We start from the raw sequence: 13,853 nt of genomic DNA, 5'->3' as shown, positions 1-13,853 counted from the left end.
GCAGCAGCTCAAGGTCAAAGGTCAGAGATCACCAGAGAGAGAAGCCAATCAAGGGTAAAAGGGAAAATTAACACATTTTACATTATAAATAAATACCTATCTCGCACCAGGAGAGCCACATTTTAATTTATTTCATCTCAAGATATGAAGATCCGCATTTTTTCTTCTTCTTCTCTTTTGTAACGTTGTTTTTATCAAAGCTTTGGAAAGTAAGAAATAAGAGCAAAAAAAGACCGAAAGAGAGGAAGAAAGCGAGGCAGCTTTATGGACATGCATTGTGCTGAAGTGTATACCCTGTGCTGGGCTTGGCTCACTGAAAGATCCCCTGAGAATGAACAAAAGGGTGTGTAGGGTCTCCTATGCTTTTACATGTGTGAAAATATGTGTAACTGCATACAGAATAGGGTGTGTGTGTGTGTTGGTTTGGGCTTTGGCGGGTGATGATGATGATGAAGAATTGATGCTGGCTCAGGGAGCACATTTGTTTGCATATAGTTGTTATGCAAAAAATCATGACATATTCAGAGACATGTTTTACATGCGTATGAGCAATCGGAGAGTGTGCGGCTACTTTGTTGCTCTGCACAACAAAACAATGTTTACTTAACGCTTGAGCCCTCGATTGTGATAAACCGTGAATGCACACGAGAGAGATCCTGTTCCAGTGGGATGTCTGTGCCATCCTGCAAATATAAAACAGAAGCTCTATATTTGTGCCTTCAATACTCAAGCTTTTGCTTTCCAAGTATCTTGTCGCCATGGGAGTAACTGAACGTGGTTATCAGAAAGCAGAAAAGTGCATTTCAAAGTCAAACATCACTCTCCCCAAAGAAGGAACAGCACATATTGCTTGCTTGATTTTGTTGAATGTATGTATTTGTTTGAGCGTGTGTTCATAAATACCATACAGCAAATAATAATAATAATAATAATAATAATAATTCAACAAGAAAAAAGAAAGAAATCCACAAAACATTATATTATTTCTCATTACCAGAATGAACCAATACAATAAATTAAAACTATAACTGAACAAAAAAGTCCATAAGAAGTTCATTAAAATTGCTATATATATTCATATTGTATATATAGTATTTGTCTGTCTGTAGTCAGCCTTTCTGGTGCATGCTCAGTGGTGACCATAGATGGTGACTGGGAGCAGTGAGAGGGGATAGTGGGGGGGGGCTATAAAGGAGCTGATGGGCCATTAAAGCGAACCCTTGCCACCCTCCCGAAACCTCAGGCCCGTCACGCTGTTAACACTGGAAACAAGGGAACCAAAGTCAGGAAAGACACACTGTGCTTTAAGGGGGAACACTGCCCATCACTACGAGTCTTCAAAAGTCTTTTCAGCATCAAAATGCTGAGGATCCTTCATTGTTTGGATACAGTACCGCCGTTAGATGAAGTCCTCGGGATCTCTCTGCCTTGTGCTGTGGTGATGTGAGGAGACGGTGCAGTTACGGAGTCTGTTATTGGTGTCTGATGTTGCTATGCAGAGAGTCTGTAGCAGGCAGAGCCACTGGGAGGATCATGATCGTGGGGGGGGGCTAGCCGTGCGAGGTTCTGAGGCTTTATGAAACTAGGGTGAAGCTTTGGGAGGAAACATGGGGCTTGGTTCAAATCACAAGCTATACACGCATTGAAGAACAATACATTTGACCGCAGGCAAGCAGTTTGTGTCCGAACTTTGTCAAAATAAGGATATTCTATATCGTAAGGATGCAACGTGACACTTGTCCTGCGTCGGTTCTTTTTTTTCTTTTTTTTTATCTGCGACAGAGCTCAGACAATTAAGAGTTTCAGTACCTACAGTCACCCCCTTTACCCCACCCTCCCCCAGACATTTATTCAGATTATTTTACGAGAGTTCAAGGATGGCAAAGCACCGCATCACATCACAGGCTCCGTCTCTCCAGGTGCGAATGCTAGTTCGCTTGCTTCCCGTTTCACATTAACTCTCCGCTTGTGTATCTATTTGTCCTTTTCTCAGTTGGAGTCTTTAACAGTGTTTGTGAGGGGAGCAAAATAAAAGTCTCTTCTCCTTCGTCATATGTCCTCCTCTCGCCCTCCCTCTAACCAGGTCCATTTTTGCCCCCTAGGGACAGCCCTGATCATGTCCATTATCTGTCAGGATACCTCGATGATCTCCATGCTCCCAGAGAAGCTTGACTGCTTCCCGATCTTCCCCAGTTCTTCTCGGGATCGCGTCTCGGAGATGCCCTCCTCGAACTCCATCTGACAGCTGCGCCGCTTGAACTGCTTTTCTGACGCAGGCCCACTGTTGTTCACACTGTTGGACAGGGTCACTGTGGACGACATGGAGTCTCGGTGGTCTCTCTGAGTCAGTGGTGCGGAGGACTGCTCCCTCTGGGATTTGTCTCGTAACCGCACACCTTCGCTGCACCCAAACGCCACATATGCCGAGCTGCTCCCAAACCTCACCGACGACTCCTCTCCCCCTCCATCCCCTCCTCCTCCCAGCTCCATCTCTCCCTCACCGACCTCCACTGCCCCAAAGTGCCAGGGGGCATCTGTGGTGGGAGTGACGGGAGTGACGGGGGTGGTCGCCTGGACAGTGTCTCTGTGTTTGGTCCACATGGCCCCAGACTCCATGGTGGGCAGGGAGGGTAGTGACAGGAGCAGAGAGTCCTTTAGGTTCTCGTCCAGGCTGGGGCTCTTGTGGTCCAGCGACAAGCTGAGGGACTGTGGAGGTTGAGAGTGGACTGGGGAACTGCCGGAGCAATGCTTGTGTTTCCTCCTGGGTCTGGATGAGGAAGAACCAGTGCGATGGACTCCTTCACTTCCTCTGAGCCCCAAACCTCCAATGCTGCCCCCGCTGCCTGGTGAGGGGAACGGTGAGTCGGCGGAGCTGGGGCTGTCAAGGACGGGAGACTGAGAGCAGACACCGTTGGAGGTGCCGGTTCCGGGGCTGTCAAGCTTGCACAGCTTTGGGACGTCTTCAGAGTGTGTGGGTGCCTGGCTTGGGCAGGGGCTGGGACTGTTTGGGGAGTAGACCGACTTAATGTCAAGGGAGAAGGAGCGTTTAAGCCGGTTAGTGTCCATGATCCTTTCTGCAGAGAGGTTTAGGCCGTTGAAGCCTTGCTGGAGGGAGGTGGGTGATGGCTGCTTGGGTTCTGGTGGGATGTGTGCGTCTGCCGCAGATGAGTCATTGTTGCTGTGGCGACCGTTCATCTCGAAACCTCCATTAACCTCTGAGCTTTGCTTGGTGTTGTTTTCGGATATCTTGTCATCAGCGGTTGAAGTCAAAGCTTGCAGTAATCGCAGGCCCTTCTCAAACTCCAGAAGCTGACCCAGGAAGTTGAAGTTGGGGGATATGGACGGCCTTCGGTCCTTTACAAACCTGTCAGGAGGAAAAGAGTTGGAAATGATTAGTTAACAAGACTTAATCTGTTGTCCATGGTTTGTCAGGTCTGAAGGCTGTGAACAGTTTTAGTGATGCACAATACAGAATTATGTGCTGGTGCTGGGTGGGAGGAGCAAGCGTACCTGTAAGCATCATCTGATGACAAGTCCTTTGTCTTCATGATGTATGCAATGGCGATGGTTGCCGAACGCGAGATTCCAGCCAGGCAGTGCACAATGACTCTGCAGTTTGACACCCTAGCTTTGTCTGTTGGGGAGGGGGAAACAAACTGGTATGAACACGCATGTTTAGCACAAAGTGTCTGGGGACATTCAACGGCTAATAAAAGCAAACTGACATTTACTGGAAAAGTACAAGGGGGAACACCTGACTGGATGTGTCATACCCGTCTCGCTACTGTTACGTGAACTTTAATGAACTGTGACAATGTCGTAGTGAATATCAAAGCATTCTTCAACACATAACTTGAGAGGAATTCACTTCCTTATAAAGACACTTCCCTCAGTGGCTATTGTGCTTTGAGCTACTAATCTTCATTCCAAACACATTCTTGTTTTATTACATCTCCCCTCCTCATACCTATGAATTCATTAGTTTTGTCCAGCCAGGGAAGCAACTTCTCGCAGTAGTTGTCGTTGACTGGGATGCGCATGAAGTGGCTCTCGCTGATGAAGTCTGGCTTGGGGCAGGTGTTGCTGGCATTCAGCACATAGGTAATACCATTCTGAGCCATCAGATCCTGCAGAGAGAGAGAGATAGATGAGTTAAAGAACACGTTTTGTTGCCAGGTAACCATAACAAGACAGTTATCTCTCAATGATGGTGATAACATGAGTGAACGGATGCAAACACAATTCTACCTTGTTGAGGACGTCCTTCTGTGAGCCCAGGTAGAGGTGTGGCAGGATGCAAGTGGGCCCTACATTAGCCACATGCAAGCAGGGCTGGGACAAGCTCATAGGGAGAGCAGTGGCAGGTTTCCCTTCACACAGGCCAGGAAAACAGGAGGAGAAAGCAGCAAAACCTCCTGCAGAGAAAGAAGAGAAGGAGAGAATGGGTTAGGTACACTAATGGTTTTCCACAGAGCAGTTACACAACACCCTGGGAACTCTGCAAAGACTCTCATGAACCAATCAAGAACATCATTAGCAGAGCAAACAGACGCTCGGTAGGCTTTCAGAGGTGAATCTGGGCTAAAATGTCTGGGTCTTGCTTAGTGCAACAGGAGCAAAAAAGAGGCTCTCTGTGCTTCTGTGTGCGAGTTAGGGTGACTGCTGGGCGGCCAGGAATGTGTATGTCTGGCCCTTTAAGAGGCAGGCGGCTCCACTTTTGGCATATGTGTGTGTGTGGCTCTGTATCCTGCATGAGCTCATGTCCTGTAGCAGTGCATTGCGTCAGGCTGGGGGAATGAGAGAGGCCACAGGTGCAGGGCCAGGACAGAGGCCCAGTAACATCCCCCTGACAACCACACAGCGCGCACACACACACACACACACACACACACACACACACACACACACACACACACACACACACACACAAGATGATACTCTCCAAGAAGATAATATCTGAAGACATGATCACATAATCTTGCCGTTAACATATGCTCAATTTTCACTCTCACTGTTTGTACCTCTCTGTCCACTCACACACATAGGCACTGCTTGCCCCCACTCCTGCACACACACACACACATACATAAATACCCACACAAATCATTACTCTACAGTACCGCGGTTGTATAACTACAGGGTGGGGGCCAGCGAGACATGGTGGGGGCGTGCGTGTGTGTGAGTTGAGGAGTGGGTAATGACCTTGCCAAGGGTTGTGTAGAATGGAGTGGAGTGTTTCAAGGAAACCCTGAGCTCCAGAAAGGAGATAAGAACCTAATCTTGGTTCAGCCCTGCCTGACCCAATCGGGGACGAAGCACAAACGTGCGCATGTGCACGGTCACAGAGTGAGAGTGAGTGAGACATGACATCATTGATCTCAAGTCGCACACACAGCACAGTGGAGGCATGACATTGCCTTCTGTTGTAACACACACTAAGCTGCACTACTCGTGCAATGTCTGGCCGACACACACACACACACACACACACACACACACACACACACACACACACACACAGTGCCTCAAGCGATCTAAAAAGCTGCAAAAGTTTAGTTGTGCAAACGCTCGGAGAATAGATACTTCGGTATTTTTGCGCTATTACCCAACAGCACATTTTCTGAGACTGGGTGCATCCTCATGACCCAGTGCTTTTATGGGCGCACTGTCCCTTTAAGTGCAAAGTGAAGGACTGTTGTCTGTTTCCAGCTATTAATTGCAACCGGGGAGCAATGACATCAGCGCTCACCATAGGGGGGGTGGAGGGAACAGGAGATGCATGGATGTAGAAAGAGTGATCAGCTAACAAAGATACAGGAAGGACAGGTTACTGCAAAGAAGTAAAGGCTGATAGCTGCAATGCTAGAGGGTGTGTGTGTGTGTGTGTGTGTGTATGTGTATGATTTCACCTTTTTTGGCCTCTAGAGAGTAGCCATTTGTAGTTCACAGTGTGCTGGCATTGTAACATTTCCACCAGAGCCTCTTTCTAGTAATCCTATGGGCGGTGCTACAATGTCAGTAATTGATAAAACAGCGAGAGGAAGGATACTTCTTTGAAGGGTTTCTTCCTGGTTCTTTGTTCCCAACTGCTAGAGTGTAGCACACACACACACACATCAAAATAAAATAAATGGTGCTACATATAGCTCACACCACAGGCATAGTATATACTGTGAGGAAGCTGTATGTTCCTGAAGACGGTTAAATCAACAAGAAACGCCTCACGTCACACAGTAACCATTTCCCTTTCTGTGCGAGGACATTGTTAGAAAGTTGTTCGAAGGGCCGAAGACAGGACGTTCCACAGTGGAGACAGTGTGTGTTTAATACTGAAGAGAAAGTGTGTTTGTGTGTGAAGGGAAGTGAACATGCGAATGAAAATACTGTCTAAAAATATTCTCGCCCCTTTGTGTGTGTCTGGATTAATAATTACAGCCGTGATTTCTGTAGCTGACCTCATCTCCTGTTAAATAAGCATCCAAACGGCAGGAAGACTGGTAAGCCAGTGTGTGACTGGGAGAGTGAGTAAGGGGTTACTGGCATGAAGGGAGACTGAAGTCAGAGATAAGAGAACAGGACTGCCTGCACTCACATTACAGTGACATTACGTCAACACAATTACAAACACCTTCCTTGTAGTCAAAGCTTGACACAGCCGCCACAAATGGACGTTAGTCACACAGGAGATAGCGTGTTATTGTCACCTCGTCACCTGACCCCACTCTACTTAAGGTTGCCATGGCGGCAGAGATGTTGATGACAGTTGGCCCATCGTGTCCCTCTGAGTGCTGTCAAGATGGCATAAAACACACACTAAGCCTTCAAAAGGGCACAAACACGTGCACGCTCACACACACACACACACACACACACACACACACACACACACACACACACACACACACACCAGTGAGCACCAAATAACCCAAAGAGACATGGCCTCACATTCTCCAAGACAACGATGACACATCCGTCCATTCCAATATAAGCACACAAAGCACATGCATAAACACACTGTACACTCACCCTGAGGTCACTGAAAATACCCAGTGACACACACCAGCCCAGCTGTCCATGAGGATGACATCAGAAAGTCAACTGGGAGAGATGAGTTCACCTTCAGTGCAGCACGATAACTAGCAGAGACGGACACACTGCTGCATTAAACTCTAGAGATGAAGCTAACTGGCTGGCTGCACAGGTCAGTCTGTCCGTTGTATCCTATCCTACAGTTATAACTCCAAAATGAACAGAAACAGATAAGAAGAGAGATATAAAGGTTGCTGTCATTTGCAGTCACATACTGAAGTCATGATCTTTTGCCACACAGAAATAATATTCAAACTCCGTTGGGCCTCCGGATCATGTTTTGTATGCATCATGTACTTCTGGAAAATGTACTTGGACAGGATGTGACTAACCCAATTTTGACACACACTTGGAGAATTTTTTGGGGGGTAGAAAGAAAACACACAACCGGGGAAAGAGGGCACTGTGTCACCATTGGCAATGCTAGCCAGCAGTGACTTCCTTTTTCCGTTTTCCTCTGCCCACTTCATCACTTATGCAACTGCTTATTTTCCTCTCTTGCCCTGTCAGAGCCGAGCACTCAGGCCTCCTTTGTTCGCTGGTTCCCTCCTCCTCATCAGTCATTTCCTCCAGCTAAATATTCACATTTCAGTTGAATAGTGCAGGTTATTATCCCACTGACATGAACAGTGTGAGTTTGGTGGCAGATATTTGGATTAAATTCAAGCTTTTTGAGGACCGTGCTACTGAGAGCATAGATGCAGAAAGCTGAAAGATGAATGGATATGGAATCCCGGAGATATTGACCGGACGAACAGAGACACACAACACCTGCCTGGCTATTATGGTTAATGGGAGCTCTGCTGTTACATCACTGCAGTTGGAGCAATTGACTGCCTCGTCAATACAAGCTCACCCCCTCCCTCTCGCCCCTGTGTGTTTCAGTCTCTGTGTAGCTTTCAGTTGCCCTCTTTAACTCGTCTGTTAATGGACATGGGGGGCACACACACAAACAAGGCAGGCGTGTACACACACACACACACACACACACAAACACACAAACACACACACACAGCCCGCGGCAGCCTGGGGGCATTGATCTGCCTGAATGAGTCCCCGCTCCCCTCCATCGCTTTCCTCTGTGGTTCATATCGGGGGAGACATGACGCCATCCTCTGTGCCCCTCCAGCTGTCCCCAACACTATGAGGGGACATTAGCATCTCAATGTGACCCTCCCCCTCCCCCCTCCTCCCTCACCCTCCCAACATGACATCATTGCACACATGTCCCACTCAGCTTCACAAAGGCTGTTCTGCAGCCTGGAGAAGCGATTGGAGTGTGTGTGTGTTTTAGGGGGAGGGGGGGGGAGTCTGTCAGAAATGTGTAGATTGACAGCCCATTGATGAGGTAGTGGGGTGATGTCATCGCTTTCCATGGTGGGCGTCAGGTGATAGCCGGGAACGTGTGATTAACACGCCGCCCTGGCTGTTGGGTGAGCTGTTTATTGTTCCTCTATCTTTGCAGACAGATAGCGGGAGTATGTCACTTTGATCAACTGCTGTTTCAGCAGTACCGTGTTATTACGACACAGGAGTATAAACCCTCCTGTAATTTAGCCTATCTATTTCCACAGAGACGTGTTGCAGTGCCTCAAAATAACCTGTGAAAGACACAATTCTATTTTCACCTGCTGATGACAAATGTGTCATTTTTTCCCCCTAGTTTTCTCTGAGACAGTTTGACACTTCCAGATGCAAAACCTCGACGAGATGGACTGCACATGCGCGCGCACACACACACACACACACACACACACACACACACCAGCCTTCTGATATGCATGTGTAGCATCGACAATTGCATACAAACTGTATACACAAACTCTCATACATTTATGAACTAAAGGATCCAACTATAACGTCAGCATTTCAATGACTGCATAGATAATTTGTGCAATATGCAGTGCGTTGTAAAAAAGAAAAGATTACATTCCTCACAGCTCTGCATTGCCTCATCGCTCTGTATGAAAGGTGTTATGTTAAACACCTGCAGTGCACACTGCACACATATTGATAACTTAATCTCCACAAGACAACCTTCTGCAGAGAGAGAGAGAGAGAGAGAGAGAGAGAGAGAGAGAGAGAGCAGAAGGGAGACAAAAGCCAAGAGCAGAGGAGAAGAAAGAGAAAACAGAAAGAGCCTTTGTGATAGTTTTACATCTCAATGACCACAGGCTGAGAGAGCATGAGCACTATGTCATACCGCAGGTCACGGCTCTCATTCTTCCCCCGGGAGTGCTTTTCCTTTACGCTCTTTCCTCCTCATCGCTTCTCGTCTTTATAATGTCATCCCCTTAATCCCCTTTCTTCCTATTCTTTCCCTCTAAACACATTAACTGCGCAAACAAAAAAGGTGGGAAAACAATTAGCGGGTTTGGCGATGGATTCTTTTCGCCTTTTGTTGCAGTACATCCCACTATTGATCCATTAGATGTCCTTAAAACTCAAATCACATCCATCTTTCATTTGCAGCGTGCATGGACTGGAATACGTCATTACGTGGGAGCCCACTGTGCCTTTGTGCTCATCTGCAGCGCACACTGCTATCAGTGGTTTCCCCCTCATACACACCTTCAACTGTATTTGACAGTGGTGCATTTCACAGCCAAATCCCCAGCAACATCTGTGTTTATAGAATATAAAATCTGACTTTAATACCTCTGTACACAAAGGCCTACATCCTCAACATGTTACTAGGCAGAAATGGATGTTCTCAACCCCCCCCCCCCCCCCCCCCCCACACACACACACACACCACACACATCACTTCTCCTGCAGTGTCCAGGTGGATACACACCTCTTAGCTCTCTCCCCTGTTTCATCCGGCGGACCCTGATCTTCAGCCTCATGTCTGTGTCCCGCCGGTCCGGCCAAAAACAGTCCTCCGCTGGGGCAATCACCACATCCAGAGGCATCCCCCAGAACACACTCTGGTTCACGCACTCACAGGGATGGAGTGAGCCTTGCCACGCAGAATAGTGTCAGAAAGAACAAACAGAAGTGTTCTTCTTAGAGGGGTTATTGAGGTGAGCCCACAGTGATTGTTGGGATTGTTACACTGTGTGTAACAATCCCAAGTAGACAAAACTCCTGCTGAAGTTCAAGTGCACTCAAGTCAGTGGTCACAGTGTCCAAACGGTGACCCTCCGAGAACAGACCCGGTACAACAAAAACTAATCCAAAATGTCTGTGGGCACGCTCCTCAAGTCCACCAATGGCAAAGATCCCACAAAATGACCACAAAAATTCCTAAAAATGTTCCTGCGTCAAAGCTCAGCAATTTTGTGGTTTTGTGAAGAATGGTAGCCACACAGAGAGCAGGAGGAAGAACAAAAGTGAATAAGTCTGTCCTGCCCAGCTGTAATGTGTCTGCAGCTGGTTTACAGAGCGTCTGTGTGTCTCTCTGAGCGCTCTCTCTGTCTCTGTGAGTCCACGGCCAGAAGAGCAGCCCACTATTGTTGTGCTGCTTCCCTCTCCCCGTCTCTCATTCGCTCAGTCGTTGGGCTTACACTCCTCCCTCTCCCTCCCCTCTCTCTCTCTCTCTCTCTCTCTCTCTCAGCAAAGAGGATGACGGAGCTGCACACTCTCTCCTCGAGCTCTGGGGGGGAATGAGCTCACTTGCCGTGAGCTCAGACTCTACCCTCCCTTCCTCCCTCCCTCTCTCCCTCCTCCTCTGCTACCTCCCTTGCACCCTCCCTCTCTTGTGGAGCCAGCGCTCCGTCATAGCTAATGTCTAAGGCATGTAACCACATTCCTTACTCACCCAACAAATATGTAGCCACCTCAGGGGCCTCGCTACAGAGCAGGATGGAGGCTAAGACACAGCTATAAGGCTGTGTAGCAGACACACACACACACACACACACACTTACACACCACACAAACACACACACTGCTACACTGCATAGTTTCTGTGTTGTCGATAACAGGGGAGAAAGGAAAGGGCCTATAAATGGGATGCAGGCTTTTGCTTTTCAAATATCCTATATCATTTTTACATCTAATTCCTATTCAATACCAAACAAGTTGATGTAGATTTTAATAAAGGTTCACAGCATAACAGTAAGCAGAAGCTGAATACCTGCATTAGGTTGCTCACCTTAAAGTACTGTAGCTTCTGAGCATATTACACCTCCTGCAAAGGAGGTTTAAGACTGTCAGGATGTTGAAAGATGATTTATCTCTTTATCTCAGGGAATGTGATGTCTAATGCGCCAGTCTTTGGACACTGTGTTCTCGTGTTTGAGGAGGAATGAGAGCAGAGCAAAATGTAAGCTGGAGAGAAGGGAGGAGTAGGGAGAAAAAGAAACAAAGGCATACAAAAGTGGAAGAGCAGGCTAGAGGTGATGAGAAGACCAAAGAAGCTCGTGGTCGGCAGCCATCATTGCATTTGACACGGCACACCGCCTTCTGGTACTTTACTATGGAATGACAAACATGTAGGCCACAAGTCCAGCTATGGAAACAAAGCAGCACAGGACTTAACACAACCGCTGGACAGGGCTAAATGTTAACTGGAAGTTAAGGGATTATTATGCAAACAGCTCTTCTAAATACATTCTTAATAAGCCCAAATAAGTTAACACAGGTTTGTATAACAGATCAATTTAACATGGTGGTTCTTTTTTTTGCTACCATTTTAGGTCATTTAACATCTTGCTCGTAACACAGAGCACCGATTCGACAATAGCACCTGCCACGAGGGGGCCAGTGAAATGTCGGGTCTGATTGTCTGCTCAGTCTCAGGTTGAGACGTCACGGCACACTGATTACATTCAAACCAGGTCAGATGGGCTTCAAGTGCATTCAGTCATCGCCACAGAGAGACACGCTCCAAAAAAAAAAAAAGAAGAAGAAAAGAAAGGAGGCAAATGAGCTTATACAAGATGTCTAGTTAGGGGGCCAGCTGCATGCTAACCGACTGACCTCATCTCATCACTGCAGACCCCTGAACGATCACACTCGGGTGAGAACAGCCTTGCGTCACCCTCTGTTCAAGCACGGGTCACTGAGAGTGGGAGAGGAAATAGGTCACTTGGTGATGATGAGCTTTGTGAAAAATGCAGACTTTGGTTTTTGGAAGGATGTCGAACCGAAGAACAAATAAGGGTGATTTTACGCGCACATACACACACACAAACACACACACACTCTCTGGCCCTCCACAGAGGTCAACTTCGGGTCACGACACTCCGAACACAGCGATCATCGCCCCGCTTTGAACTTTTCGAACACCTCCGTTCGCTTGTTCTGTCTGTGTGGCTCGACGCCGTATAAAACCAGCTTTGGAGCACACCGCTTCCTAACACCTGCAAACCCACAGCAGTGGAAGCCAACAGCAACAAAACAAAGTAGCTGCTGGTGTTCAAACTCTTTTGAGTTCCTGGAGCAAACACCGTGCCCTCATTCTCTTTACACCCCCTCTCCTCCTCCTCCGGTACCCAGCAGGGTAACGGGGCTCAGAATAGGAGGCGTGTTAATTAGAGGATTACAGCCAAGACGCTATAAATGACAGCCGGGCCTTTTTTATTGACTGCACATGTGTGCCCTGCTGCGACCGAAATAGTCAGGACGGTCACTCCGGGAATCCCCCCCCTTCCCCCTTCCACTGACATCTCTTAGATTTAGAGCGTGCTTTTATGGGAGAGTTACTGGGACAACGCACAGTTTACACAGAGACCAGTCAAAACAGAGTGGAGATGGGTATGAGATAGCAGCGTAAGACAGAAAGAGAGAAGGGGTGTAAAGGCCAAAGGGGCCTTGGAGACGAGAAGAACATGGCGCAGCCTCTCTGCACCGGAGGCACCGAGACTGTTAGATGTTAGATTGACATGCGAGAGACTTTGTCTGCACCTGACAACTGGAGAGAAAACAAGGAAATACATGTTTGGATTACATCTTTTCACATTCCAATCTACTCTTATGCCTGTGAAGTTGTATCACATGTGTCGTGGATGCAAATATATCACGTACTGAAGTAATGGCACCGTAAACTGACACGGTGTGACCGGGAAGTTGTTTGCCATCTTCTCTCTGATCCATCGCCTTCCCTCTTTTACACTTTGCCTGCAATGCTTCAACTTGCTATATTGAATGTTTACTTAATGTATAATATTAAGTAAACATTCATTATAACATAGTTTTGTAAAATAACAGTAAAATATTATAATTTCTTTCTCCACGTTGCATGTTTTCTATCCTGTAAGAGGACTTCCAGTTGCACCCATTATTTCCTGTAAAATATATTTTGTATTCACACTTTTTTATTTTTGAGTGAAACCCATTTCTATTTTGCATGTGCGTCGCAAATAATAATAATAATAATTCCCAAACAAGTCTATGCAGGTCTCCAATATTTGCAAAAACCTAAAGGTACTAACATCATGATATAAATAAAATATCTTTCATTTAATATCTTCTGTCAGCGCCCGTACACCCTTCCCTCCCCGCTGAGACAGGCAGCGACAGGAGCGTCATCCGACACCACAGATCATCTGTCAGGATATCACAGGAAGGAGAGACGTCATTCTCCGGATAGGGTAGGTTAGGGTGAAGGGTTATTGTGTGTGTGAGTTTATCTTTGTGTGTGTGGTTGTGGTTGTGTGTGTGTGTGTGCACCCATGTGTTTAGACCATGTGGGAAGAGGAAGAACGGTGCAAGGTGAGAGGAAGACAAGAGAGGACATTGCTGGGGGGGGGGGGGGGTTAGACAGGACAGGGTGGACAGTTATTTGCTCCAACTTGTGTAAACACAAGCATATGTCC

At 47.2% G+C, this 13,853-nt stretch overlaps 1 protein-coding gene across 5 annotated transcripts in view; it reads right to left on the bottom strand.

The window, feature by feature from the left end:
• Window positions 1-1,762: 1,762 nt before the first annotated feature.
• Window positions 1,763-13,853, bottom strand: part of dusp8a (dual specificity phosphatase 8a) — a 37,689-nt gene continuing 25,598 nt past the window's right edge. For 4 of the 5 annotated variants that reach the window (XM_034534517.1, XM_034534519.1, XM_034534518.1 and 1 more), the window contains 4 exons: window positions 4,249-4,415; window positions 3,968-4,127; window positions 3,511-3,634; window positions 1,763-3,364 (listed from right to left, as the gene is read on the bottom strand). In XM_034534517.1, coding sequence (XP_034390408.1) covers window positions 2,131-3,364; window positions 3,511-3,634; window positions 3,968-4,127; window positions 4,249-4,415 — 1,685 coding nt within the window. In that variant the 3' untranslated portion in view covers window positions 1,763-2,130. Of the gene's footprint in view, window positions 3,365-3,510; window positions 3,635-3,967; window positions 4,128-4,248; window positions 4,416-9,886; window positions 10,708-13,853 lie in introns of those variants that run through there. The other variant, XM_034534522.1, reaches the window with a different exon arrangement.

Source organism: Cyclopterus lumpus, chromosome 6 (genome assembly GCF_009769545.1).
Source record: "Cyclopterus lumpus isolate fCycLum1 chromosome 6, fCycLum1.pri, whole genome shotgun sequence".
Classification (NCBI taxonomy): Eukaryota; Metazoa; Chordata; class Actinopteri; order Perciformes; family Cyclopteridae; genus Cyclopterus; species Cyclopterus lumpus.
This window is presented reverse-complemented; position numbering and strand designations above follow the sequence as displayed.